Source organism: Uranotaenia lowii, unplaced genomic scaffold (assembly GCF_029784155.1).
Source record: "Uranotaenia lowii strain MFRU-FL unplaced genomic scaffold, ASM2978415v1 HiC_scaffold_58, whole genome shotgun sequence".
Classification (NCBI taxonomy): Eukaryota; Metazoa; Arthropoda; class Insecta; order Diptera; family Culicidae; genus Uranotaenia; species Uranotaenia lowii.
Window position 1 is genome coordinate 24,661 of NW_026598511.1, and position 27,562 is coordinate 52,222.

A 27,562-nucleotide genomic window follows, 5' to 3' on the forward strand; every position below is an offset into this window, starting at 1 on the left:
CATGACAGCACACGCTCGAAATTAATTAACCAATTATCGTTAAAAAGTAACCATTTTCACACCTTTCCACGTTAAGTGATTTTTTGGTTTCTTCCATAGAAGTCATTTTTTGACTTCTCTTGAGAAGTGGAAATATGGTTACTTTTTAACCGCAAGAAGTTATGGAGGAAAGGTGGGAAAATGGTTATTTTTCAACCTAATCGCAAAATGGAAGATATCGAGATAAAAATTTAGAAAAAAATACTAGCTTTTAAATTTTTATATTTTCTATCTTGTTGGTTAAACATGCTTGTTTCCGGTAGTGTTTATTTTGATGTTTTTCATTTGTTTTGAAATTAAAAAATCGTGATAGACAATACATAAAAATATATGAATATTAGAAGTATTCAGAATCTTTTTCGGTTCCTCTTCCACATTTTCTGCTTTGAACATATAATCCAGGGTTCTACCATTTTAAGCGTCGCGTCCACACCCTCGGTCTGCTTGAGAAAACCGACCTACGCTTATAGGCAATCCTAGCCTGGCCATGGCGGCATCGCCTCCTTATTAGCAATATTCTTGCCCCGGTGCTGGAACACCAGAATGAGTCGACCATGTTCCACCTTCTCATATTTCAACGACACTCCCGTCTTCATAAAGTTCGGTTTGATGCACATCTGGTCCCGCCCGACTCTCCGGTAATCGGCAATGAGAATTCCTGTTTCCAAAACTTTGTTTCCCGATTCTTGAGCAGCGGCTTTCGGACGATCTTGTTCGCATCCGACTTGATGTGGACCATCCGCTGTGTCACGAAGCTGATCTGCTCCGACGGGAGCTTTTTGGGGTGGCGTATTCCTTCATTTTTGACCGGTTTACACTGCCGGATAAGGCAAAAATTAAATTGACACGTTTTATTTGTTGAGAATAAGAACAGGATCATTGCCCGTCAAAAGTTACCTGTTCGCTTTTCGGCTTCTTAGCGCTAAATGCATCGGGGATGGTCCTTGCTTTTTGGGTTGTCCGACCCGCCCCAGCTCCATCAGAATAAGGAGAACGATCGGGACCAATTTTTGTGGCAATAGGTGCGCTCGTTCCGGTAATAAATTAGTACTCCCGCGCAAGACGTCACGTTTAAGTTTCACCGGAACTGAATCCGGACTCTTGCGGATTCTTCCAACTGGTGCACTGCAATTTTGTTTAATTTTTAGAATGGGTTTTTTTGGAAAAGTTTGTGATAAAACAATTACCTTTCAGAATCTCTCCACGCACACCCGAACCACAGGTATATATTTATTTGGAATTTTATTCTATCCGTGCGAAAAAAAGATTTTGCGAAACGCGTTCGGTTTGCTTCACGTAACTTTCAAAATGGCGATGAAAAAACTTCAAGCTTTTCAACCGTTTAATGGTTAATGCACGAAAACTTCCAAAATGGTTAAATTTCTTCATTGAAAAATTCTTAAAAAATAACCATATTGATAGTTTTTTAGCAAAAACCATAAAATGGTTTTTCTGTAACCATAAATGGTTAAATAAAATCGAGCGTGCACAGCCCCTCACTCTAATTCTCCTCGACTCAGATTTGAAGGAAAACAATTCAAAATGCGCCAAAACTGGGAAAACTCAAAATTTGATTAGAACCACACAACTCAGAAATGAATAATAGGGGTTTTCGCGAATTCTGAGTTGTTTTCATACATGCACTCAAAAAGACCGTCTAAACGCTCTGAACGAAAACAACTCAGAGTTTTATAAAATTTTGACACGGTTCCGAAAGGGCTCATATTTTATTTGATGAAAAAAGTGAAATTTCAGATCGACTTAAATAAAACTAAACAACTTCAAGGAAATAATTTTATTTTCCGTCGCCGTTCTTGCTCATGGATAGCGTTCGGTGTAAACTGACTTTCACCGATCCCAGCAGGGAAATCCTTGGCCGCATCCGGTGGATTTCAACATTTCGATTTCTCACCTTAAATTGCGATGGAAGTTGTTCTTTTGGCTTCTCCATTCCAATCATCGCTTTCCACACATCCGTGACGAGTCGAACCCAAAACGGGCATGATGTGGATGATCCAGGTCTAGATCCATACTAGCTGTACCTCGGTCGGGTTGGATGGAAAAAAGATCCAGAACAACTGGCAATGTTTGTCTGACCAAAAAAAGTGGGAATATACCAGAAGATAAAAACTAGATTAGGAATAGCTGAAAATAAATAAAATCCTTAAATTTTAATATCTTACCCGTCGCATTTTCGCCGAAGTTGAAAATCAACACTTCCTGCCGTTCGATAAGTAGCATATTTACCCTGAGGCCAATAGACTTTCCGAATGACATTCTCGGCCTTGAAGGGGGTCCGGTGCTGAGCTCCCACCAATCCGAGTGGCGAAAAGGTACGCTGCATCCGGTGGTAACCAACCTGAAAAAAAGAAAAAACAAAATAAAATTTAAAATTTTACTTGGCTCTCGTAAAGATTCCTAGAAAGAAAGATAAAGCGGTTGAATTCTTTTTTCTGCTTTCTAAATCACAAATGATTTTTTGTCAACTGCAACTTCGAGCACGGCAACCTAACAATCCATTGGATTTTGCATCACTCTGAGTTGTTTTCATCTATCTGGATCCAAAAAATGTGCGTCTTAGCTAAGTTCCAGGTTTTTAAACTCACTAGATGAAAACAACTCAAAATTTCGATTGATTTCAACTCAGTTGTTTTCATATTCATACATGATGCGACTCCTGAACCAAAACAAATCAGTGTCTGAATAATTTAAAATTACCGTGCTGACAGCATCAGACAACTTTCACATTAAAACGATAAAATATAGGTGTGTTCAACGAAACCCAATCGAAATCAATTGAAATGGATTGACAGTTGATCAGCTGTTTTTCCAATTGACTTCGATCGATTTCAATTGGGCTGTTGATTGAACAGCTACTCACTAATACTAATGCGTTTAGTTTGTTGTCATTTTCTATTCGACTGAGCGCTCCAGCATTCAAGAAATATGTAGTTTAAGAAATATGTTAAAAAATATGGAATAATAAATCATATTTCATAATAATTCCTTATTCAACATTTTTATCATTTTTACCATCTTATATATAGCACGGAGGACAAAATTTGCGGACTGCAAACGTTAGCCATCACCAACCAGAGCAATATCAACATCAGAGCAGGCAAACGGTAACCATCAAACATACAATGTCACGTGATATTGATACACTCCTAAATATCCCTGTCATGCTACATATGTATCATATCACTGATACATGTAGTCGGATATCGCGATATTTTCAAATGACTGACATCCAAGCTAGCATGATGGTCATTTATTTACGTTGTCTGTCGAATAAGCTTTCCTAGCATTTTTTTATAGATTAAAGGATTTTAGGCATTTAGTTCGACTTGAAATCTTTGTTTTAGTTAATATGATTTTGAATTTAACTGCGCATACCATCGATGAAAAATCAATATAATCAAAATAAAATTAAAAGAGATCATCGGAATCAAATGAGGGGATCATTTTGTTGTTCAATCCACTAAATAAAAAACTGAAATTGACCCACGAAACAAAACGTTTATTTGAAATGCTTCACCACACCCAGTGATAACTATTTGCCAAGTGCCGATCTATATTGAATCTCTTCCGGAATAAACGGTGGTGGAAGATTTTCATTTTGGAAGACCTGGTAAATCGACGGAAATGGTTCATGCTCTGAACTACTCGATGACAATCGGAACAGCGAGCTTGATTATCCGAGTTGCTGGGTAATACCTGAATCCGTGTGGGGGGAGTGGGTTCTCTATTTCCAAACCAACTGGAAGCTGAATTCAAAAACAATTGTTTCCTCGAAGTCAGAAAATTTGACGCGGTCCGAGGAAAATTTGTCGATGCTAGATGGCCAACGGTTAATCCAACTTCCACGTTCCTGTTAAACCAAATTTCGTTTTCAGACTTTTATTGACAAAAAATGATTACTTCTTACCTGATCCGGTCTGTAGGAATTAGCCTGGTGAGATTTATTCATTAATGTCCCGAAAACAGCTCGAAATTTATTGCTTGCTGTCGATTCATAAACGAGATTATTTTTGTAAATAAACAAACGCGATCTAACTGGGTTGGCATGCTACAAAAGTCATGCAACATTAATGCCTGTCAGCAACATCATGACAGAAACATTGAATGCTTTGATCGCGTCGCTTTATGACAGGATTTCCAAAGAGATGATATTCATATAGATTACTTTGTTAAGGTCGGACGACCGTGAGCGATATTTATCAGCACTGATCAACATTAGTGCTGCGGTTGAAACTGCGATCTGGTCATAATTGCTGCCTCATTCTTGGTAGATCCGGATCAGAGCATTCGGCATGCCTAGAAACGGAATCTTCTTTCTACTCTGGAAGCCATGTTTTCAATCGAAACATGCGGGATCACTGGACGAAAAGTGAGACACTATCCAGCAAGCGGCCAACATGTTGTGGAAACTCTGAGAGTTCCTCCGTTACAATAATTTTAAGCTCTGCATTACAATAAAACTTTAATAAACCAAAAAAGTTTCTTCATTTATGCGCCTTGAAGAAAAATCCTACCCTTCATGAAAAAATCTAAAATGAATCTACTCATCAATATGGATCAATATGGAAAATAAATAATTATTAACATAATATTATCAAATAAAACTCAGGGGATTGTTTTTAAATTTATTTGGTGTCATATCGGACAGATACAAGGACAACATCCAGTTCAAATTTGCATTTGCTTTGCAATTTTTCATCATTTGCTGCAGCAAGCACACCGACTGATGCCACCAACACAGCACCGACCGATGCTACCAGCGCCGCACCATCGAACACGGACCACACCACCGAACACGGACCACACCACCGAACAAGGATCACACCAACCAAGCTGCAGCAACTGACACCATAACACTGTACCACCGACGCTGCACCGATTGACTCCACTTTCACTTGCACTGCACGATTCACATCCACGTCATATGCAACAGAAGTTGAAACAAACCAAACCAGCTGTTTTTGACAGTAAACAACTGCATGTGTGTTAGTGTAATAGAAATCGATAGAAACGAATCCTGCCTCCGAGCTTGATCGTTTTCGATTGGTTTCGATCGATTTCGATTGGCTTGATTGAACGTCAATTGGATTAGTTTCGACCAAAACATTGGCTGAGTGAACAACCATTTACCAATCGAAATCGATTGAAACCGATTTCAATTGGCTGTTGAACGCGCTTTATATTCATCGGTCGGAGACAGGGGGATGGCATCCCTATCCTTATATCGGATCCGCTCGGAGACATTTTTTGCTTTATGGGCTTAATGCCCATTTGGTATATGCAGGGAGATGGCATCCCTATCCTTTATCATTGAATTTGACAACCATCAAAATTACGGGCCCACGATTTTGTGGGCCCATAACAAACCTGACATTTTGCTGTCAAGGATCCGATCAAGGATCAAGATTCTTGTTCGAAAGAAGAACTAGATTGCCACCTCCCTGGGTATATGCCATATACTGTTTACCGGAATGCTTTTTACCGGAAATTCATTTGCCGGAATGAACCGTTTACCGGACTGCTATTTACCGGAATGACCCATTTACCGGAATGACATTAATCGGAATGTACTATTTATCGGAATGCCATTTACTGGATGAAGAGTTTTTAAGGACAAAATGTATCCCGTTTACCCGTGAATTTTGCCCAGAATAGTTTTTGGTCTATATTTGGGTACTTGATGTTTCATGATAACCAGTGTGGCTTTTAAAAATAGTTTTTGTTTTTAGTATCCGACTCCTCAGGCTGCGCATTCGAACTTGAAAGACATATTGTCCTTCACGCTGTCGCGTGGCGGACGGGGCTAAGGGATCACCCCTAGCTTTTACGCAGACCTAGACCAATGTGATAGGGCCGCCACTTCCGACGGCGGTCGTCGGCTACCTCGGATTTGGGAGCCTGGGCGGCTTTGTGCCGCCTCAGCCCCTTCATCCTCGTTGGTTGCGGGCGCCTTTCCGCAAAGAACAATATTTTTAAACCCCTTTTTTATGAAAACAGTTCTTTTTTTTCGGATTCCAGTTTGTATAAAAATATTCAATTCTCTGGGAAATGGTCCTTTAAACGAATATTTTTTTTTGAGAAATGGTAAATTCTGGCGAAAATTTTTGGGAAAATTGAGTACAACCCAAATTTATACGTATCAAAGAAATTCCGGTAAGTGGTAGTTCCGGTAAATGGTTTTCCGGTAAATAGTATAGTCCGGTAAATGGAATTCCGGTAAATGATATAGTCCGGTAAATGGAATTCCGGTAAATAGTTCAGTCCGGTAAATGGTATTCCGGTGAATGGTACTTCCGGTAAATGGAATTCCGGTAAACAGTATACAACTGGCATATACATACTTATTCTCGTGATACGAATACGTGAAAAAATCTTAATTCGTCAATCAGCCATTTTCCAGCTTGTCTCATTGTTTATGGCGTGTTTGTAAATTGGTTTTTTCTATCGAAGTTATTTTTTCTGTCGATGCTGGCGTTCGTGAATTAAAAAACTGTATGCAAAAGCATATGCCACCTGGGTTGCCAGGTGCCCAGATTTGTCTGTAAAACCAAGACTTTTGACCCTTCCGCCAGATATTGGTCAGACACAGATTTTGCCCAGATTTTTGCTGAGAGTGCCCAGATTTTCCAGATTTTCAAAATTGACAGATAAAATCAATATAAATGTATCAGATTTGATATGTAAGTGGCAGATTAGACTTAAATCTGGCTTGTATTCTTTATTATGACTAATCAATCATTAAAATTTTTTTTTTAAATAAAATCGGCATGGTACGTGGTAGGAAACAGTGTTTGTTTTCAACTCGAAAATAACCCGAACACCATAGCACAATAACCCCCCCCCCTCGCCCCTCCCCCTTCACACAATTCGCCAAATTTAATTTCTTTTTTAGTACCAAATTTGTGATTTTCCTTATGCACAGACACACACAGACTTTTTTTCAAAATTGCCCAGATTTTTCATCCTCAACACCTGGCATCCCTGTATGCCACTCTCTCCTCGCCTACTTACTGTAAAAATCAGAGAACCTTGTGTTCTAATAACCTTGGACTAAACTAGATTTCGTCATAATTAATAGGTGTGTTCAACAGAACTCAATCGAAATCAATTGAAATGGATTGACAGCTGATCAGCTGTTTTTCCAATTGACTTCGATCGATTTCTATCAGGCTGCTGAATGAACAGCCAGACACTAATACTAATGCGCTTAGTTGTTGTCAAAACTATTTCGGGATTATTTTTCTTGATAAATAAGCATTATTGTAATCGTCTTTAAATAGATAACTTTATTTTATTTTATAAGAGCAAACGCACCAATACGAGAGTATACGCGGCCCGATTTTGCTCATTTCAGCGGACCGATTTTGGTATACACACTCTTTCGCGCACCGGGTGGAAGCATATTATTTTTAAATTGTGCATTGCACTGAGAAAACTTTAACAGAAAATATTAAATTAAATTTACTGATCGAATAAATTTTCGGAGTCGATAGTTTTTTCGCTTCAATTTCGGTTATTATCATTTTTATTAATTATTAATTATTATTATGCATAGCGATTGTTGGAGGTTATTCGACGGGTTAACTGCTATCCGTTATGTGACGCCAAAGTCGACATGCTGGTTGAAGATGCCATACAGCAGCAACAGGGCCACGCAGTTTCGAGCGACCAGCAACCGGGTCAGGTTGCGGATGCAGCTAGAACTTCTGTGCAGTGTCAGCCGGAATCATCCGAAATTCAGCGGAACTTGCGCGAAATATGCCAGCTGCTGTGGAGTTCCACGATCAAACAGGAGGTTTTCCGCCGCTGGTCCAAGACTTTGGCTTCAGTGAGTCGGAACCGTTTTCCCTGGTGCAGCGCAGCGAGAAGGAGGATTGTATGCGTCATTGCCCCGGTTCAAACTTATCTGCTAAAGATGCTGCTCATGGCTCCGGTCAGACAGTGAAGTTTTTTTTTCTATCTGCTGCCTATACTTTTCCAACCTGTACGGAGGGTAGAAAAAAATTTAAAAAAAATAAATTTTCGCTAAATAAACAGTTTTTTCACTTACCTGCATTGCTTACGTTGGTGTTACTCGATGCTGGTCAATTGCAAGTTCTGCACTGTTCAAAATTATGCTAATTCCGACGACCCACTCGGCTGCGAAGAACAAACCCTGGGCCACCGATTCCGAGGGCCTAAATTTTCACCTCTCGACCCAGCACAGAATACTTCCAAAATGGCTCTATATAATTTTCGACACATTTCCGATCCCCCCGCGAACAAAATTCCGTCCGCACGTTCGAACGAATCAAAAGAAGAGCCACAATTGCTTAATTAATCAACAAATTGTTTACCAAAATTACAAAATTTTAATAAACATCGTTTGTTGAACTTAGCCTTAAATGGTAGATTTTTTTCAGTGCATGTTTGCTCTCGCCCCTTGAGCAAATTTGGTGATTTTGTCGGTCCCGACCAGGGATGCCAACTGTTTTTCGGAAAAGTCTGGAAGATTTTGAAAAAAATGTCTGGAAAAGTCTGGAGCTTTGTAGGTGATGACCTTTTTTTTTTTTTTTTTTGGTCGTCAAATCGATATTGTAGTAGTCTAAGGATCAATACTAATTCCTTGAAAATAATCAATGTCTGTGTATGTGAACGAAAGCTTGAACAACCGAAAGCTTAGACCCATCCAGCTGTCAAAATAACTTCTGTATTCTGCTTCACAGTGAATTCAGTCTTGCCGTTAGGAGCAATTGGATTTTAATAGTATTTTTTTACTAAAACGTTGAGGTTATAGAAGTTTCTGGAAAAATCTGGATAATTCATGAAAAGTCTGGACCAGGCAACATGAAGTCTGTATTTCTGGATGACACATGAAAATCTGGAAGATTCCAGAAAAATCTGGAAGGTTGGCAACGCTGGTCCCGACGGCAACGGCCCTATTTTGCTCACCCACATACTAACCCCCGGTGCGGTTTAAAAGTGATCAAACGCGTGAGCATTTTCACTATACTCGCGATTGCTGCGGATGCCCTAATAGTGTATAAATATATCGATTACTAAGTTTATTTTATTTCTTTTTGCAGAAAAATTGGCAAGGCATCGAGCAAACGAATTGGTCAACATAGAAACAAAATAATAAAAAAAAATCCAAGAATTACAAATAAAAAAACATTTGTTGCTAACAAAAGGGACACAATTTTATTTGAACCGAAAATGAAACAGAACAAAATATACAAACAAATTTTTATTCTTGGGATAATTGATTATTTAATTCCTTGAATCATGTCTGTTTTGGCTCTGCTAACTGGATTAGGATCAGCTGCACACCATCTGATGGGCATATTCTGGGGGCGTTTTTTGCAACCCCCCTCCGAGTTCCCTACTTGACACTGCATAACTGACACAACACCTTTGGCACAGCACCGCAACACCGAAACTCAGCATGACTAGCACAGCAACACAGACTTAGTACGACTGGCATAGCATCACCAACTCCGCTGTGCCAGCACCACCGAATCAGCACGGCACGACAGCACAGCACCACCGAATCAGCACGACAGCACAGCACCACCGACTCAGTACACGACAGAGAACACCGCACCGAATGACAACACTTTCGATCTTGAAAATTAGAAAACAAACCGGATCAGCTGTTTTTTGACAGTCAACAACTGCATTGGTGTTAGTGCGATAGAAACCGATAGAAACGAATCCTGCTCTCGGGCTTGATCGATTTCGATTGGTTTCGATCGATTCCGATTGGCTTTATTGAACGTCAATTGGATTAGTTTCGATCAAAACATTGGCTGAATGAACAACAATTTACCAATCGAAATCGATTGAAATCGATTTCGATTGCCTGTTGAACGGGCTTAATGCCTCGAATGGTGCATGCATGCATGATCTAAAGGATTTTGGAAAATTTCTATCGATTACGATTTGTTTCGACCAAAGTTCATTGAACACTCCTAAACACAATGAGAGAGGATCATATCGTGGAAAAAAACAATGAGAGAAAAAATACGCCATTATAGCTTTCTTCTCTTTCTCCCAGTAGTGGGTTGGAGTTGGATTGTTGTATGCGGGGTCATCTTTTATTCATTCATTATTTGGTTGGTCATTACGGCCTCTCCCGACAGCTCCCGACGAAGCGGTGTTCGATAAGGTTTTAAAATATCCCCAATTGGATAATATTTTGATTCTATTTATAATAGCTGCGTTAGTTTTGAACTGTATAAATATTGTTATTGAATTGGTTCAGTTAAATATAAACCAAATAAAAACAATGCAAGAGTGCACTATGGATAGAAATGAATTTTGTTATTGAATACACAGAGCTTATGGGCACAGTGTTTGCGTAGGCAGCTCTTGAGTTGATCTCCTGTTGAAAGAAACCAAATAAAAGTCAAATTTATCACCACCAGCGAACTAGCCTTTAGAAAGGCATGATGAATCTTCTCGATACGAATCCGTATGGAAACGGATTGTTGTACGCGGGCTTCAATCAGGACCAGGGTAAGGTTTTTTGATAGAAATTTTATCGTGAATCATCTTTGTTATTAATCAAAATGTGTATGTTACTAACAACTATTACTTTTTTCCAAAGGGTGTTTTGCGTGCGCTACGGACAATGGATTTCGGGTGTATAACACGGACCCGCTGAAAGAAAAAGAACGACAGTACTTTCCTGATGGGGGGATAGCCCACGTAGAAATGCTGTTCCGTTGTAACTATCTGGCTCTGGTAGGTGGCGGCATTCGACCTCTGTACCCTCCAAACAAGGTACTGGTGTGGGATGATCTCAAAAAAGCCCCAGCCATTTCGCTAGACTTTAACGCACCGGTAAAAACCGTCCGCTTAAGACGTGACCGGATTGTAGTGGTTCTGGAAGGAATTATAAAGGTCTACACCTTCACACAGACGCCCACGCAGCTTCATGTTTTTGAAACCAGTCAAAATCCTCAGGGACTCTGTGTGCTCTGTCCCAACAGTAACAAATCACTTTTAGCATTTCCGGGTCGACGCACCGGTCACGTGCAGATCGTGGATCTTGCCAATACAGAGAAAGCGCCGCAAGAAATAATTGCCCACGAGACAGCCATCAGCTGTATTGCGCTAAATTTGCAGGGTACTCGATTAGCTACAGCGAGCGACCGAGGAACTCTTATTCGAATCTTTGACACAACAACTGGAGGAAAAGTGGCCGAACTGAGACGTGGTTCTAATCAGGTATATACACGTTATTTCTGTTAGGTTTAATTGACTCATTGCAATATCATCCAACGCAGGCCAAAATATATTGTATTAACTTTAATCATCAATCGACGGCTGTCGTGGTGTCCTCCGATCACGGAACCATTCACGTGTTCAATCTAGATGAACCGAAAGGCAAGGAATCTTCTAGCTTGCTGACCAAATATTTCACTAGCCAGTGGTCATTCTGTAAGTTTTCGATCCCTCAAGGACCTCCATGTATCTGTGCTTTCGGATCAGAAAATAACTCAGTAATTGGTAAGTGTTTTTTGTTCACTCAGGGACCTACATCACCGGAAAAATTCCATCTAATTCAACTAAATTCTCATGTCTTAATTTCAGTTATTTGTGCAGATGGTCACTACTACAAGTTTGTCTACAACAGCAAAGGCGAATGCAGTCGGGAAGTGTGCTCCCAGTTCTTGGAAATGGCTGATGATCATACGTGAGCGTAAACACGAAGTTTGCTCAACCCGTGTTACACTTTGTTAGCATTTTATTTTCAGTTATGAAACAAGAAACATCTTAACCTAAATAGTGAGGGACTAAAGAATTCAAAACAACATCGATGATGGTGCATTCTTATAAAACGGTTATTATTAAGCGTGGCCACAGGCTTTGGAAAATATGTAGTTACGCAAATTTAAAACTGACACGGTGAGTGTTTTAATAACGCTAATTAACCTTCAGTTCTCATAATCTACTGATAAGTTTGATACAGCGATTCAAACAAAAGTTATATTTACTCTTTTTGATTCTTAATCTATTTCTATAGAGATCTACATTTTATATTTTCGCATAAATTCAAAATAAAAGAAATTCTGCAAAGTTATATTCATTTGCAGCGCAAAAAGAAAATGATTTGCAAAACTATATAAATACTTTACGAAGCGCGGACTGTATAAAAAATATCAAAATATTCAACATACAATCGTTTTCAATTGAAACACAATACATCTATGTGTACATTTGGATTACGTGTACTGGATTAGTGTTAAAACTTGTCGACCGGCAAAAGGACTCGGACAAGATATTCTAAAATTGTAATAAATCAATACATTTTGCGTTTCACATCATCAAAAAAGTTTTACGTTTGCTTCCATTACTTCTGTTGATGACATTCCCTGCATATACCTACCTACCTAAGAGTCCGGCGCCGATTGACCGACGCATAGGGCTGCGATAAAAGATCTTCACTGCTAGCGATCCGCAGCCAGCGTCTTCATTTGCGGCCAGCCAAGGTTCTGGTCAGTCAACTATGCGGATTGCGCCGTCACAAGCTAATGGGTCTGCCTCTTCTTCGATGCCCATCTGGATTCCAGTCAAGCGCCTCTCTGCAAATCTCGTGTTCATCTCTTCGCAGAGTGTGCCCACTCCACTTACGTTCCCGAATCTCGATTTCTATCGCCTTTTGATGACACCGGCGATGTAGTTCTACGTTTGAGATCCAGTTGCCATATACTTTAGGCGTTTAGGTTCCATTACTCATATAAAAGACACTCATCAAAATAAGAATTTTATTAACATTTGTATTATTCAAATGAAAGTTTCACAGAAAAAATATTGAAAGTGTGTATTCCATTGAACTCGAATCAATGTGCATATTGTAATAGAAATGTGCTTACTTAAGGTAGGCATTACAATTTTTTTCGTAACGAAAAAATTACCTACCTACTACTTAGGACCTGAAAAAGTTTATTTTAGCAGTCAGTATTCTCATGTACGCTTTAGTTGTTTTAAAAAGCATTGAGCTTCGATACAGTGTCTAACTTGTAAGATATGGAATAACAGGCTTTCGAAGAGTGCTCGCTAATACACAACAATATAAATTCTTCTTAAATCTTTTTGTCTCTGGTTCGACTTTTGCGCTGAAAAAACTTAACGTTATCATACGAAAAAGAGCTTAGTTACCTTTTCAATCTCCCAAAATAGTCGGAGGGCTGCTACAAGTTTGTGTGATCAAACATTGAGCACATTCGTGTGGTTTAATTTTAAACGGATCATTATGAGATTGCAGATGTTCCAGGAAACGTTGTTTATCCTCGAGTACAAAATAGCAAAGACCACAATGACAAATTTGATAAAGCCGCGACCGTTTTACCAAATTTCCAGTGGTTATTACTTTTGTTTTGTTACATTTCTTTCTCTGAGCATCATAGTTACCTCGATTGGTGATATTATCCGAATCTAGAATCTTGTTAATCGGATCCTGGGTATCTGTTTCGAGACCATGATGCTTTTCGATCAATTCATGAGATAATCGATCTAGAAGAACCATGCAACGACCATTTTTCTCAACATTCGCTCTAAGCTGTTCGTTGATTATCATTGATGATGGAGCTTTTTGAGATTTGCTGTAGGTTGTTCTTTTGTGATGCAGATTAGTTACTTTATCTGTCATGAAATGTTGTCCACTCACTTTTCGTGGAGAGTGCAATGAATTATAATGTCGTCTAAGGTGGAAGTACGATTTGTACGATCTTGGGCATTCCTTGCAAAAAAAATTTGTTCCATCTCCTATTGGATGAGCTACCGACACATGATGATCTAGATTGGTAGTCGTTGTGAATTTTTTTCTGCACAAAAGACACTGGTTTTGTCCTATAATTCTTTTAGCGATACCAACTCCAGATTTCATTGTCCTTCGTGTGTTACGAATTTTAACCAAAGAATTTGTGTGTTGTCTGAAAGTTGATTCTACATGGTATCTTGAAGATTCTGGGGCAATTACCGTTACTTCATCATCGTCTTTGTTTTTTTCTATCATTGCTTTCCATTTGAGATATGATTTCAAATAACTGGAAGTAAAAAATTGTTAGCAGATTTACTAATGACTGAAACAATACCTATTAGCAATCACCTTTGTAGTTCCTGTCGCTTAATTTCTTGATTTCTCGACACAAGTTTAGGTTCATCACTTTGGACTGCTTCGAGTTTTTTTGTTTTTGCCAAAGATCTAGGCAATATAATTTGTGGAATTTCATTCTCCATATCTATAAAACAGTACAATTAAACATGTTGGTTTTCTGTTCGTTTGCAATAACAAATTAACCTGGGTCATTCCTGGGACACGATTCATAAAACACTTTATCCACAGGATAATCATGGAACAGCACCATAGCTCCTGGGTCTTGCTGCCTTTTTGAACGAAGTGCTTCATCACAAAGGTGACTGGTAGTACGAAATTCAGCGATCTGCTCCAAGCGATAACTGCACATGCTACAAATGGCACATGGGAAATCCTCATTCAATTGCAGCCAAATTCCTAGGCACTGTCCGATAGTTTTCACAAATGGTTGGTCAATTTCCGTACCGCTTGTTCTGATTACCCAATTGATGTCATCTTGGCCGAAACAAAATCGGCAAAAGAGTGTCGGATCGTTGCAAGGTCTTTCAATATATATAAAGCTTTGTTTTGCTGCTTTTCATCAGTGAAAATAAAATTTTATAAATACTTACATTTCCGGCAAACATTGGCTCATTTTTTCAGACAGGATCGTGACTTTAATGCTTTAATGTTAACACCGAAAAAACTTTTCACATGAACGCTACGTGAAAATGTACATGGATTTTTGCCACCATGAAAATCACGTAGAACCTATGTACGTGAATTTCAAGTAACAAACAGAGCTCGCACAGCAAGCAGAATTCACGTAATTTTCATATGAGTTGTATGTGAAAATAACGTACAGCGGGTGTGGAAAGGTATTCGTTCTGCTACATGCGATTCACGTAGATTTTATTAAAATATGAAGGTAGTGAGTTTCTTTTCAGTATAAAAATAAAATTGCTTCGAATTAGCAGAGGCATTTTATTATTTTGACCAATTTAAAAACATAACACACTAACTTTTTAAAAATCACACACGGAAAATAAAAAAAAGGTAAAATTTACCTTTTTGCGAGGTGAATTTTTTCCACCCCTCTTTCGAGGTAAATTTTACCTTTTTTTCATTCACCTAGCAAAAAGGTAAATTTTATCTTTTTTCAATTCACCTAGCAAAAAGGTAGATTTTACCATTTTCTCATTCACCTAGCTAAATAGTAAATAATACCGTTTTCCCATTCACTGATTTAAAAGGTAAATGCTAGTTTGTTTGATTGGTTTCTTCAATTAAATTAATTTAAAAAAAAACACCATTCATGAAAAATGGTATTTATTTGAAATAAATAAGGACTGTTACCTAATATTTATTTTTGAAATATATCACCGTGTTCTTCAAAAAATGTTGAGGCAAGTCCTTTGTTCGCCAAGCTTGTCAGGTCCGGCTTTTCCGGAATAATATCTGAAGGCTGACGGGAATACAACACGAAGCTCTTTGGGCCGATCTGAAACAAAAGCAAAGTATTATGAAGAGAACAAGCACAACTAAATGAAATCTTAGAAAACACTTACCATTTTGTTCCGATTTTCACATATTGTGCACGAAGCAAAACTTGTTCCTAAACGGCAAAACAGCTTAACCTCAATAAACGGATTCGTCAAATAGTTACTTTTTTTCGAGATGATTTGTACCGATTTGTTTAGCTCAATCCAGGTCAACTTCACCTCGCTACGAGGTAAGTTTTACCTTATTTGGATTTACCTTTCTTTCTAGGTGGATTATACTTTTTGATTCAGCTCAATTCAGGTGAACTTCACCTCGCTACGAGGTAAAATTTACCTTTTTTGGATTCACATTTTTTCTCGGTGAATTGTACCTTTTTTCATTCTTCGTTTCAGGTATATTTTACCTCGCTGTGAGGTGAGTTTCACCTCGAAAAGGTAGAAGTTACCTTTTTGGCTTTTGCGAGCGTTCACCTTTGCTGTCTCGGTAAATTTTACCTTTTTATTATTTTCCGTGCACAGCACTACATTTCACTTATTTTCATTAACATCAATATCGCCGGGAGATTTTCTTTTGATGTCTCTTGTTAGCCTTGTCTTTGCGTACAAGCTGCCTAGTTTCAAATCCTGTTTAAAAATGAAAAGATGTTTAAAACAACCACACAACAAAATTTTAATTACTTACGGAAAATCAGCTTCTCCATCACCACGTAATTTCTGTAACAGCTATCTCAAACGATTGGATGGAGGCCATATTGAGTACTGTATTCTTTCGCTTAGATCTACGTGAATAAGCACAGCTACGTGAACGTCACATAGAATGCACCAAACCTCTTTGTACTTGGTGGATCACTGGATTTTCACGTGAATCTAATGTGACCTTGGTTGTGACAGCAAACGGTTATGTGAATTTCACGTAAGGATCATGCGAGTTTGTATTAGCTTGTAAGTGATTCACGTAAGTCGAGCAAAAATTCACGTAATGAGCGCCTACGTGAAAATCCAGGTGAATTTAACGTTTTCTTTTCGGATGAGTGAATGTTTAATGCTTTTGAAAAAATATGTATAGGTTATTTACAGGGAAAGACAGCAAATTTATGATTGGGAAAAAGTGTTTTTTTACATTTTTTATCAGGTTAGCTCAAGGTGTGGTAGATAAGGTGATCTCAATTGGCAAATCGCACGTTCAGCCGTATCCCAAGCAACCAGAATTCCCTTAAAAAGGTTCCATAGAAGCTTAATCAGCTCTCGTTTGTGTCTGAAGAGAATGCTAATCAGCCCAAAATTTAAGTTCTTAAAGCTACTTTCAAGTTCGTTTAGGGGGCTGTAGAGAACGCTATTCAGCTCCTAAGAGAATGTCAAGAAACTTCTACGCGCCGAAAAAAAAATCCAATTGACAGATTGCTCTGACAACCACTTGTCAGATTGCTAGGTTGCCGGTCTATCATGGTCTATCTCATTGATTTTAATTGTATTGTTTTGATTACAAAAGCTGCTTACACGCCTAGAGAATTGAACCGCTGCTCTCTAGGTTGCAATGAAACTCACCAGCCTCTCGACCAATCCAGCAATAGCTAATTGCCACTGTAATGATAAGTATTTAAACTTAATGTCATTTGAGATGATTGAGTGGGTTGGTCAACAGAAGGTACCTTATTTCTTTCAAAGGACTTTCAGTACACAATATGAATCATAACAAAAATTCGCATCATCAAAAATTTATTCGAATATCTTATTTAACATTTATAAGAAAAATTCGAAAAAATCTTGAATTCCATTTGTAAATATCAGTACAGATATAAACAAAAAAAATACCATGACAAGAAATTGACAGACATTTTTGACATGTCGCTTAGAATTCCCATATAGGTTCTTTAAAACACCTTCAAGTATCTTAATGGTGCGCTTTAGAATGTTACGCGAACGTTATCGACCTTCTTGAAAAACATTTTTGACATGTCGCTTAGATTTCCCATATAGGTTCTTTAAAACGCCTTCAAGTATCTTAATGGTGCGTTTTGGAATGTAACGCGAACGCTATCGACCTTCTTGAAAGAAGTTCCATTAAAAGCGCTTAGAAGCTCCGTTATCGATAGTTTAACCTTTCAAAGGGCGATGGAAGTTCCTGAGTAACTTTTACGCGACAAGAGTCTCCTGAGGTTCCCGTAATATATTTTTTCAGCCAAATGTGAACTTCGGAGTTCGGAGTTAAGTAAAAACGCGACTTTTGGTTGCTTGGGATATTATCGCGCCAGCACAAAAGTCCTTCATTTTCCTTTGTCGGAAGTCCGGACTTCCGACAAAGGAAAATAAAGTACTAGATTATCGGAAGTCTGTCTTCAGCTGTCAGTTCGCCAGCGACTTTTTAAAAAAAAATTCTAAATGCACAATACAGTGCAGTCATTAAAATTTTCTGGCCAGCCATCAGCACGCTGTCAAAATTTCGGCCTTGTTTCGCAAACTCCACCTCATCCTACGTCGCTTTTTTTGCCAACTTCAGATCACCTTATTTAACTCACCTTGGTCCACTAAAAAATAAATACTACACGCTGAATTACAACAAATGCGATTATTTATATTTTTATGATAAACTCCCTCATTTGTGGGTATATAGTATCGCTATGCGAGTCATTTTTTCTACTCGTGCAAAGATTGCCTGTCCAACTATTGTTTAATTATGGAAAACTTGTTTAATAATATTTAATTTAGTGAAATAAACTGTTCAAATGGAATTTCAAGATTTGCCATCAGAGGTAAGATTATTAAATTTAACATTAACGAATTTCTTTTGTTTGTTTTCGTAATATAAGATAGTCTATAGTAAGTAAATAAATTATTATTATTTATTACTCTAAAAATTCTAATTTTGAAAAAGATAATTTACAAAACTTTTTTTCAGGTTCAACTCCTTATTTTCGATCATATGACTGTAAGGACCCGTTTACTGGCTTCCACCGTTTGTCGCCACTGGTATCAACTTGCGCTTACGCCCGCTTTCCTGCAGAACAAAATACAGCTATCTATAGAGGTACGTCATACAAGATGCCTTCTGCAAGCAATTGAGCTCCTCTCACATACAGCACGCTGTTATCGGAAGTTGAGGTTGGTCTACCAGGGAAATAGTATACAAAAATTGTCGACTGCACGACAATTGCTAGAATGTTTACCCACTGTGAAGGAACTCGAAACAGTTTTCTTTTTCTATTGTTTTCGAGAAAAGCTGAACATAGCCTTGAAAGATCTGTTGGATAGTTGCAAAGGTTTAGAAATGTTGTCCATCGTTATACGAGGGAGATTAATGAGTTGGACTGAGCAATCTTCCAACAGTAATTCAGAAATTATCGATCTGGAGGATGCGCAACAGTTTCCTTGTCTTGAAACTTTGAGCATACGAAGAAATCCAGACATACTGCACCCTCGATTTTACGAGCTAGCTCAGTCTTTTACGGCGCCCACTTTTTATGTACCACCTGAATCAAACAGTATACCAAACTTGAAGCACCTTATTATGAACTGTGAAACGGATGAACAACTTCAACTGTTCTCTGAATTAGCCGCCCAGTTGCAAACGGTAGTTGTAGTTTCGTTTGATCCCCAAAATTGTCAGGTGGCTTTATTTTTGGAACTGAAATTTCCAGAAGTTAAACATCTTAGTTTGCCTCTACTCAGGGTTTCCTTTTCTGAGGAAATTAGTTTATTTTTAGGACGGCTGCGCACGTTACAAACGCTGGAAATGGAACATGTTCTTATTGACATGATTGTTCTTCATACTATATTCGATAGCTGTACGCAACTAGATTACTTATCCTTGCATATGCAGAATTTGGGAATCGGATGCTTGAAAGGGATAACAAATCTACAAAAACTCAAAAGTTTGAAGCTTGTCGGAAAATCATTGGGAGGATGGGAAAAGTTAGAAGATTATTTTTTTGGATCCAACGGCCAGCTGATACAGCTAAAATCTTTGAGCTTCAGACTATTTTCATTAACGTCTACGGACTTTATATTGACCATATCCAAAACAATGCCAAATCTACTAGAACTTTGCGTAGAAGACTGTCGGGCTAAGGTCAATGTAATAGGGCCACTGGGAAGCTTGTTGCCCAACTTGACCAGTGTGGAATTGTGTCAGATAACGCACGGTGGAGTCCGCCCTATGTTTTCGTCAGCTTTAACTCGAATTAAATTACTCAATTGCTCATGGGTAACCGCAGATTTTTTGTATAAACTAATAAATCAATGTCCGCACCTTTCTCGCCTAACTCTTTCCGGAGCAGGAGTTTCGAGGGATACGTTACATAATGTGATCAGCAAATTGCCAGCATCGTGTTATGTAGAGCTTACCTTCGCTAGCGGTAAAAAATTATGCAGATAGAAATCGTTAATGGCGTAAAATGTGAACAAATATATTGGTTTGTATTAAGTTAACCTATCCTGTAGATATGTTTTTTGTGATATGAACAAAAGAAACTTGTCCCCTATATTAAAATGCTAACACACATATACACACACACACACACACACACACACACACACACACACACACACACACACACACACACACACACACAAGGATTTCTTTCCGTTTAACAAAATATTTGTTTCTCCTATAAAGTTCAGATCTTACTCAATTTTATTAAGTATTTAGCAGGAAGAAATTTGTAGATTTTTTGATTATAGGACTGAAACAGCATAAAGTAAATCTAATTCTAAACAATGATACTCAATTTTTTTGTTGGTTTAAACACAAAATCATCCATATCACAAATATGATGTACGATCGCTTCAAAAAAAAATTGTCAATTTTTTAAAATTAATAATTATAAACTAAAACAATATTTAAAAAAAATGATCTGCTTAATAATGATGCATGAAGTATATAAGTAGGGACTTATTTAGATTGTTTTTAGTGTAACTCTACGCGTTTAATTTTTCGCTCGTAAAGTGTTGAATAATACTCTGGAAACATTCCATTAGTGACAAATTCTTACTCATAATAATGTGTTTAAATCAAATGCACAGACTCTGTGTGAACCTTAAGATCCCGATGCCTCATAAATGTCCGGGGGCAATGTTCGCACACGAAAGTTTCTATAGGTGGATGCAGATGCGAATCCTCAGAGTGATACTTATCTTTATGTATCTGTAACAATCGGAAACGGTCATACTTCATACCGCACTCGTCGCACGGAAAACGTAATTCCGAAGTGTGGAGACGTTGGTGCACACGAAGCGTGCTAGATTTGATGAAAACTTTTGGACAGTGCTGACATTTAAAGCCAACCGAGGTCACCTTTTTATTAGATCGACTTTTTCGCTTTATCAGACAAGGTTCACAATGGTGCGGCCGTACATTCGCATGGTTCTGGAAGTGATCCAACCAATAGTCCCGATTTTTGAACATATATAAGCATATTGCGCAGCGACATAGTTTGTACGCTCGCAAACCTTGAAAAGCTGGTTTTTGTGACGAGGCAACGTTGTTGGTTTCTGATTCTTCCAGCGTCGATTCTTCTTTCAATTGATCAGCTTCGGAAGCAACATTCGAATCGGTAACTTCTTCTAAACTCATGTTGGTGTTCGTTACGTCCTCTGAATTCTGGGCTGGATTTGCTGTATCGTCATAGGCTTCGAGGTTTCGGTTGTCCAATTTTTCGAATGGCGTTTGGTCAGTTTTTTCATCGTTTTCATCTACTAGATCCGAATCGGTACCGTTGTCGCCTTTCACATTAGCTAGCTCTTCAGTTTCCTTATTTAGATCTTCTTCTTTATATTGATTTTCCTTCAAATCAATAGCTTTGTCAGCAGAAGTGCTGGATTCTCTCATTTCAACGATATTCTCTGGTTCTTTCGTCATGTCTGGTGATTCTGTGGAAGGTTGTGATGGAAGTGCTTCCATTGGATGATTCTCATTTATATGGCGCTGGCAGGCCTTTTCAGTTTCGTAACGATCACAACATAAAATGCATACATAATCCTTTCGTTTCTTCACTTTAGCCTTTTTAAGCTCTGGAGTTGCCTCATCTCGATTATATTTCGTTTCCAAAATGTGCACTGTATTCATATGGAATAATTTGTCGCGATCTCGCAGAAAAATTCTTGGGCAATAATCACAGCTATATCGCTTTGCTGATAAGTATGGCGAATCCTCGGAATGGTATCGCTGTTTGTGCACCTGCAATGGACGATTGCGTGGGAATTGCACGCCACATTCATCGCATGAAAACGGTAGATTGTTCTCGTGATAGATCATGTGATGTTGTAGCGATTTACGCGTCTTGAACACCTTGAAGCACTTGGGACAACGGTGGAGCGTGAGTTGCACACGCGAATTCCCAGATGGCTCACCAACATTGTCTTCGCCATACTCTTCGTCGCCATCGTCATCATCATTTTCATCTTCTTCATTGTTATCGTAGGAGTTTTCCAAATCATGTAACATCTCTTCAGGGATCGAGATTCGTTCGAGACTGACCACTACATCACGGATCTCCACACTTTCTGGATCACTAAAAATTGAATTACAGTATAATTTCAATTATTTATGTTTAAACATCTGGTAACAGGTGATTGAATACTAAAAGAACTGTGGAATGTCTACTCATAAGGCCTATTCACAGTTCTCGTGAAAATGAACGAGAAAAAACTTATTTCGTTTGTATCAGGGTGGAATCGATAAGGAATGGTTGAAAGATGATATTTCAGTTGGTCTCGTGGTCTCAAATCTCTTAGAACTGTTTTATGTCGATTCCCTCGCCAATATATTATACAACATTTCCAAACAAAAATCGACGTTTGAAAATATTCGTCTTTTGGAGATAAAATTTGTCACATACGTCTGTTTTCTTCACGCAGCGAAAAGATTTTTTTATCTCAAGAGAAAGTGCTGCAAAAGCAAAGGATTTTTTCCTTTGATTTTGGGATAAATAAAAATTCCTTTGGTTCAGAGCATTTTCCTTTGTTTAAAAGAATTTTTCTTTTGAAAAATCTTAGAATCAAAATCTTAATACTGGTGATATTTTGAATATCAGAAAGACTCCTTCTAGAAAAATATATTACATCTGGTAATATCAACTGGTTGAAAACAATCGACTCAAGAACATGGGGGGCATTGAGATGGAAGAAGCAGAAAAAAAATTTTTATTAAAAACTCGACAGAGTACTCGACCTAATATGAGGCCGAATAGTTAAAAAGGTCAATATCTAGACGCAAGCAACATCGAGATTGGCAAAAAAGAGTTTAAATTCATTGTTTTATCAATCATGGTGGATATTGCAATGATAGGAAATTTTAAGTGAAAACCTCATTTTTTTTCAAATTTTTGTTTCATTCGACGTAATGAAAGCTCACGCGAGACATGAATATATTTGCAAATAAGCATAACATATTTTGGAGTTTTATTTCCCAGTATTCGGCTTGAGAAAAATAAAATTCTATTTCAGCTTTGTTTCTAAATCAACAAATTTAAGAAAAATGATTAAATCAATTGTTGCGTAAATTTTTCCAGAATTCTTTACGAATACTTACGGCATTTCCATGGATTCATCATATCCGTCTAGATCAAAAACTTCCTCTTCTCTCTCGTCGAATTCCACATCGTCATCATATTCTTCGTCTCCATCTCCGTTGTTTTGGGTGTACTGCTCAAAACTTAGATTCTCTTCTACCTCTTCTTCTTCATTGGGAATCGATTCAAGAACCTCTCGTTCGGGGGAATTTTCACCTTTCGCACTCATAATTCCATGAGCGATTCTTTCATGTACTCGAATGTCTTGTTTCCGTACAAAGCTCCGCGTACAAAAGCGACACTTTATGCACTGGAATGTTGAATTGGGACTGTGGTATTTTAACTTGTGCGTCTGCAAATAGTTGGGCCGATTGAACATGGCATAGCATTCATCACAACGATAACGCAACGAGCCAGTGTGTATGAATGTGTGCTCTTTCATAACGTAGTGACGCGAGAAGGTTTTCGGACAGTAAGGGCACTTGTAGCGTCCTTGGTTGTTCATCATGCGCTGCAGGACCTTGCCCATCTTGGCCGGTTCCGGTTGGATAAATGGTTTAATGGTGGGTTTTATATCCTCCTTCAACGGTTTGCCGTGTTGATCTTCGGAATGCTCACGCAGCATTTCGGCGGATGGAAATTTCTCACCGCACTGCATGCAATCGTAACTGATTTCGGGTAGTTGAGGTGGAAGTTCTGCATCTGGTTGCTTTTTGTTTGGAGAAGTTTTAAATGCAGGTGAACTTTTCGGTTTGACTATCGAGTTCTCTGTCTGTTCTGGAATATCAGGGGTTTCCTTTTTAATTTTAGTTTCAGTTGAATGTACCAACCGAGTATGGGTCTTGCGATCTGTTTTTCGAATAAACATTCGGGGACAAAACCGACACTTATAATGACCTTGAATGGCCTTAGATTGATCACCATTGTGATAGCGTTGACGATGCTTCAGTAAATAAAAACGTCGGTCGAAACGGGATCCACAATCTTCACATTCGTATGGTAGTTTGCCCTGATGATTGAGGATGTGCATGCGCAAACTTTGTCTAGCTTTGAAAACTTTTGGACACAAAGCACATCGCAGAAGTCCGCCTTTAGGATGTTCATCATTTATGTGTTCTTGTAAATTTTCTATGGATTCGAAACTCTTAGTACACATGTTACAGCAAAACTCTGAGCCGGACATTGCATCAGCCACCGGGGTTGATGCTTGGCTTGGTGTTGGAGTCTTACTTTTTGTGAGCGCTTTTTTCAGTATGTTTGGAGAATGAATGTTCGATTGAGGTTCTTGATCCTTATTCGTTGGCGTATTCCTGGCTGTACTGGCCCCGTACTTTGTAGGTGGATAACGCTCAGGATGAGCCAACATACAGTGCCGAGTACGATCCAGTTTACGCGGAAACAATCGAGGACAGTAAGGACATTTGAGATTCTGAGGAGGTGCTTCCGTGGAATCTTTTGAATGATATTTTTTCTTGTGTGCCTCCAACGACGCCAACCGACTAAATCCGGTACCACATTGATTACAAGGAAATGGCATAATACCAATGTGTAAACGACTATGTTCCCGAAGAGTGGCTTTATTTTTGAAAATTCTCATACAATCTGGACATTGATATGGTAGCAATTTTTGCGGCGGTGCTGGTGCTTTTTTGGTCGGCTCCACGAGAGGCTTACTATCAATAACTTTTTTAGCTTTGTATTGCTCTATGTAAGCATCAAGTGCAGCTCGATCGGGCTTTTGATCTCGTATTTCAGATTGGGGTACTATTTCTTCTTCAGCATGGGAATCATCAATACCCTGTGTAAGCGATGTCAAGCTAATTAATGGTCTGTTGTCGTCATCGGAATCGTCATCCTCATACGGCTGAAAGTAGATACCACAATTCTTCGCTTTTATAATTATGAAAAATGCTTAACACCGTTTATCATATCAGTCGGTTAATGGTCGTTTTTAGATATAGGTATTTACTATTTGGTACAATAAAAACATGCACAACTATGTTCCTTTTCTGAACTGGGAATGTTCAATACATATTCCATTAAGCATGAAATTACTACGAGGCATGGGTAACACATCTATTTCGGCTGTATTGAATTTATGTCCAACGATTCTGTAAAATTTATGTGCATAATAACACTAAACATACCGACACTTTGTATATACCTATTTATACCGTCGTGGGTCAAAGAAAACGAAAAAAAAACCCACAAGCATTAGCGCAAATTTTCTGGATTCACTTTCAGAAATATATTAATCATATAATAACATCACTACAACCGGTATGAAATTACCTTTCTCGTGAATATATTATTATTGCCTAAACCTTTGCGCTAACATTTTCAAAATCCAGTGCAAAGCTAAATTTAGATGCAAGAAAAGTCTCAGAAATTGAAAATTCGGTATCGAATTTTAAATACGGCGAATGCGCGAACATCACCACTTAGTCGAGAAAAAAAACGCTTTATAGAATTTGGAAAAATCTGTTGAGAACAAGAGTTTTAGCGGAAACAATGTTTTACGTTATTTGACCCGCGGCGGTTATTCGAAATCTACAACTTGGAAAAATTAATATAATGAAAAAAAAATACGTGCATTTTGAAAATAAAAATAGTTCTGTAATAAATTTGCAAAAAAAAATCAAATTAGGCGTAATTATCATTTAAAGTTCAAAATACGCCATAATGACCCGCTCCGGTACGTTTAGTGTTAAGCATGTTGAGTTTTATTGCGTTTTTAGAAGCATCATGAAATAAGAAAACCAGAGTCAATATGTGGTATGGTAGAAAATGGCAATTGCTTCGTAGTTTTTACTAAGCTCTAAAGAATGACAAAGTTTGAATGCCAATCAAAATATTTGACTGTTCGAAAATAGCAAACTATATCAGCCAATGCGTCTCTTACCGTATCGTCGTCTGCGCAATCATCGTTCTGGATAGTTACGTCGAATTCTGCCATAAGCCCTGCACCTTGCTGGCTACTGCCCATTGAAATTGCTGCAAGTAACTTCCGCTTGCGTTTGATCAGTGCATCGTAACGGTGACAACGCTCCCGAAAATATTGAAATTCCTCCAATGATATCGAACACATCCAGCATAGTCCCGAGGGATAGTCATCCTCCTGAGTGATTCGTAAACCAGTGCACAGATGTATTCGATTGAGCACATCGTGACGGGGACCTTGGCCATCCGGAAACAACGAATCAACGTTCACTTCTGATAAACATAGGCGACAATAGGAAGACGGATCCCCGTCGGGCCTGATCGATTAAAAAAAATATAAAGAAAAAGTATGTGTGTAGTATGTGCAAGAAGAAAAAGTTAAGAAGAAAATTCGAAGAAATTTTCAAAATCAAAAGTTTTATAGTTATCGAGCAGAATTTAAACTATTAATACTTACACTTCCACCAGATGATCCCCGGGAGAAATGGAAGATGTCATTTTGGATCGGATATACCACTTTTTAGCCGCAATTAAATAATTTACAATACAATCCGGTTTAGTGATGATAGTCTCTGGAAGATCCAAGCTTTTTATTCAGCTTCTTCTTCTGCCCAGTCGTCGTGTCGTGAGGTGAATATGGTGAGTGGTGAGTATAGAAAGGTGTCCAACAGAGATGCCAGGTGGCTGGGTTTTTTAGGATTTGTCTAGATTTTCGACAGACCGTCCTGCTTTTTTTAAATTGTCCTATAGAGTTTGTTTAATTGTATTTTTGCAGTACACTGCATACACAAAATATTCGGGGTTCCACTTAGCAAATTTTTTCGTGACATTACTAAACACTGTTTGTAAAATTAGTGTCGATCCTGCGAATGTACCTTCCGTCGAGCGAAATGCCAGATCACCAATCTTCACTAACGAATTCACCGGAGTTTTGCTGGCTGCAACCCTCGAAATTTCCGGACGGTTGCAAAAAATCCGTTGTTTTCGCGGCAGTTGTGTTTGAAAAAAACAAGAAATTTTCAATAAATTTCTAGCTGATCAAATTTGAGCAAAATTTAGCTAAACTCCGGCTTCGAACATTTTGTGTGTATTAGGATTGCAGTGACTGAAAAACAAAAATATTTACGGCGTGTTCGTAAATTGATTTTTTCTATCGATGCTGGCGTTCGTCAATTAAACAAATCGTATGCAAAAGCATTGGAGGTGATTTAACATCTACCAAAAAAATCGATGCATCACCCAAAAAATCAATTTACAAACACGCCGTTATTAGTATAGTGCCAAAAAGACAATTTAAAAACATTTCAAACTATCAACAATTATCACTTACCCCAAAGAGAATGGTTAACGGTTTTTTTGCCTGGCTTGGTATTGGCTGGCCCTCGACTATCTGGACAAATATTCATGGTTTAAATCGTTGCGAATTGTTAGTAAATTTATCAGATATGCAAAATATGAAAACATGTAAAAATTATGGATTTTCTAATATATTT

General features: G+C 38.3%; 4 protein-coding genes and 1 long non-coding RNA gene across 5 annotated transcripts; 2 read left to right on the plus strand and 3 right to left on the minus strand.

The window, feature by feature from the left end:
- Nucleotides 1-10: 10 nt before the first annotated feature.
- LOC129760339 (uncharacterized) lies at nt 11-1,470 on the minus strand. Its single transcript, XR_008740328.1, has 3 exons — nt 1,227-1,470; nt 937-1,164; nt 11-856 (listed from the first exon to the last, which is right to left on the minus strand). It is a non-coding gene; the product is annotated as an uncharacterized LOC129760339 (long non-coding RNA).
- Nucleotides 1,471-10,136: 8,666 nt separating this feature from the next.
- On the plus strand, nt 10,137-12,362 carry LOC129760352 (WD repeat domain phosphoinositide-interacting protein 3). The gene is made up of 4 exons (XM_055757999.1): nt 10,137-10,557; nt 10,649-11,271; nt 11,331-11,553; nt 11,638-12,362. The coding sequence occupies exons 1-4, from the start codon at nt 10,488-10,490 to the stop codon at nt 11,742-11,744; spliced, it is 1,023 nt and encodes a 340-aa protein (XP_055613974.1). The 5' UTR covers nt 10,137-10,487; the 3' UTR covers nt 11,745-12,362.
- Nucleotides 12,363-12,798: 436 nt separating this feature from the next.
- LOC129760351 (uncharacterized) lies at nt 12,799-16,752 on the minus strand. The gene is made up of 5 exons (XM_055757998.1): nt 16,659-16,752; nt 14,755-14,815; nt 14,348-14,685; nt 14,156-14,288; nt 12,799-14,093 (listed from the first exon to the last, which is right to left on the minus strand). The coding sequence occupies exons 2-5, from the start codon at nt 14,775-14,777 to the stop codon at nt 13,211-13,213; spliced, it is 1,377 nt and encodes a 458-aa protein (XP_055613973.1). The 5' UTR covers nt 14,778-14,815; nt 16,659-16,752; the 3' UTR covers nt 12,799-13,210.
- Nucleotides 16,753-18,216: 1,464 nt separating this feature from the next.
- Nucleotides 18,217-20,053, plus strand: LOC129760356 (uncharacterized). Its single transcript, XM_055758002.1, has 2 exons — nt 18,217-18,374; nt 18,521-20,053. Exons 1-2 carry the CDS (start codon nt 18,348-18,350, stop codon nt 19,994-19,996), a joined length of 1,503 nt encoding a protein of 500 aa, XP_055613977.1. The 5' UTR covers nt 18,217-18,347; the 3' UTR covers nt 19,997-20,053.
- Nucleotides 20,054-20,256: 203 nt separating this feature from the next.
- LOC129760354 (zinc finger protein 721-like) lies at nt 20,257-26,682 on the minus strand. The gene is made up of 4 exons (XM_055758000.1): nt 26,527-26,682; nt 26,032-26,386; nt 23,150-24,993; nt 20,257-22,130 (listed from the first exon to the last, which is right to left on the minus strand). Exons 1-4 carry the CDS (start codon nt 26,565-26,567, stop codon nt 20,627-20,629), a joined length of 3,744 nt encoding a protein of 1,247 aa, XP_055613975.1. The 5' UTR covers nt 26,568-26,682; the 3' UTR covers nt 20,257-20,626.
- Between the last annotated feature and the right edge of the window lie 880 nt (nt 26,683-27,562).

What these genes read in the sequence shown, in the direction of transcription:
- LOC129760356 (XM_055758002.1), top strand. Translation starts at nt 18,348, where the DNA reads ATGGAATTTCAAGATTTGCCATCAGAG. An exon ending in TTCAAGATTTGCCATCAGAG is followed by an intron (nt 18,375 to 18,520) that starts GTAAGATTATTA and finishes ACTTTTTTTCAG; the next exon opens with GTTCAACTCCTTATTTTCGA.
- LOC129760351 (XM_055757998.1), bottom strand. Translation starts at nt 14,777, where the DNA reads ATGAGCCAATGTTTGCCGGAAAT. An exon ending in AGCCAATGTTTGCCGGAAAT is followed by an intron (nt 14,686 to 14,754) that starts GTAAGTATTTAT and finishes ATATATTGAAAG; the next exon opens with ACCTTGCAACGATCCGACAC. An exon ending in GTGTCCCAGGAATGACCCAG is followed by an intron (nt 14,289 to 14,347) that starts GTTAATTTGTTA and finishes ACTGTTTTATAG; the next exon opens with ATATGGAGAATGAAATTCCA.
- LOC129760354 (XM_055758000.1), bottom strand. Translation starts at nt 26,567, where the DNA reads ATGACATCTTCCATTTCTCCCGGGGATCATCTGGTGGAAGT. An exon ending in GGGGATCATCTGGTGGAAGT is followed by an intron (nt 26,387 to 26,526) that starts GTAAGTATTAAT and finishes TTAATCGATCAG; the next exon opens with GCCCGACGGGGATCCGTCTT. An exon ending in GATGAATCCATGGAAATGCC is followed by an intron (nt 22,131 to 23,149) that starts GTAAGTATTCGT and finishes TTCAATTTTTAG; the next exon opens with TGATCCAGAAAGTGTGGAGA.
- LOC129760352 (XM_055757999.1), top strand. Translation starts at nt 10,488, where the DNA reads ATGATGAATCTTCTCGATACGAATCCGTATGGAAACGGATTGTTGTAC. An exon ending in GGGCTTCAATCAGGACCAGG is followed by an intron (nt 10,558 to 10,648) that starts GTAAGGTTTTTT and finishes TTTTTTCCAAAG; the next exon opens with GGTGTTTTGCGTGCGCTACG. An exon ending in TGAGACGTGGTTCTAATCAG is followed by an intron (nt 11,272 to 11,330) that starts GTATATACACGT and finishes CATCCAACGCAG; the next exon opens with GCCAAAATATATTGTATTAA.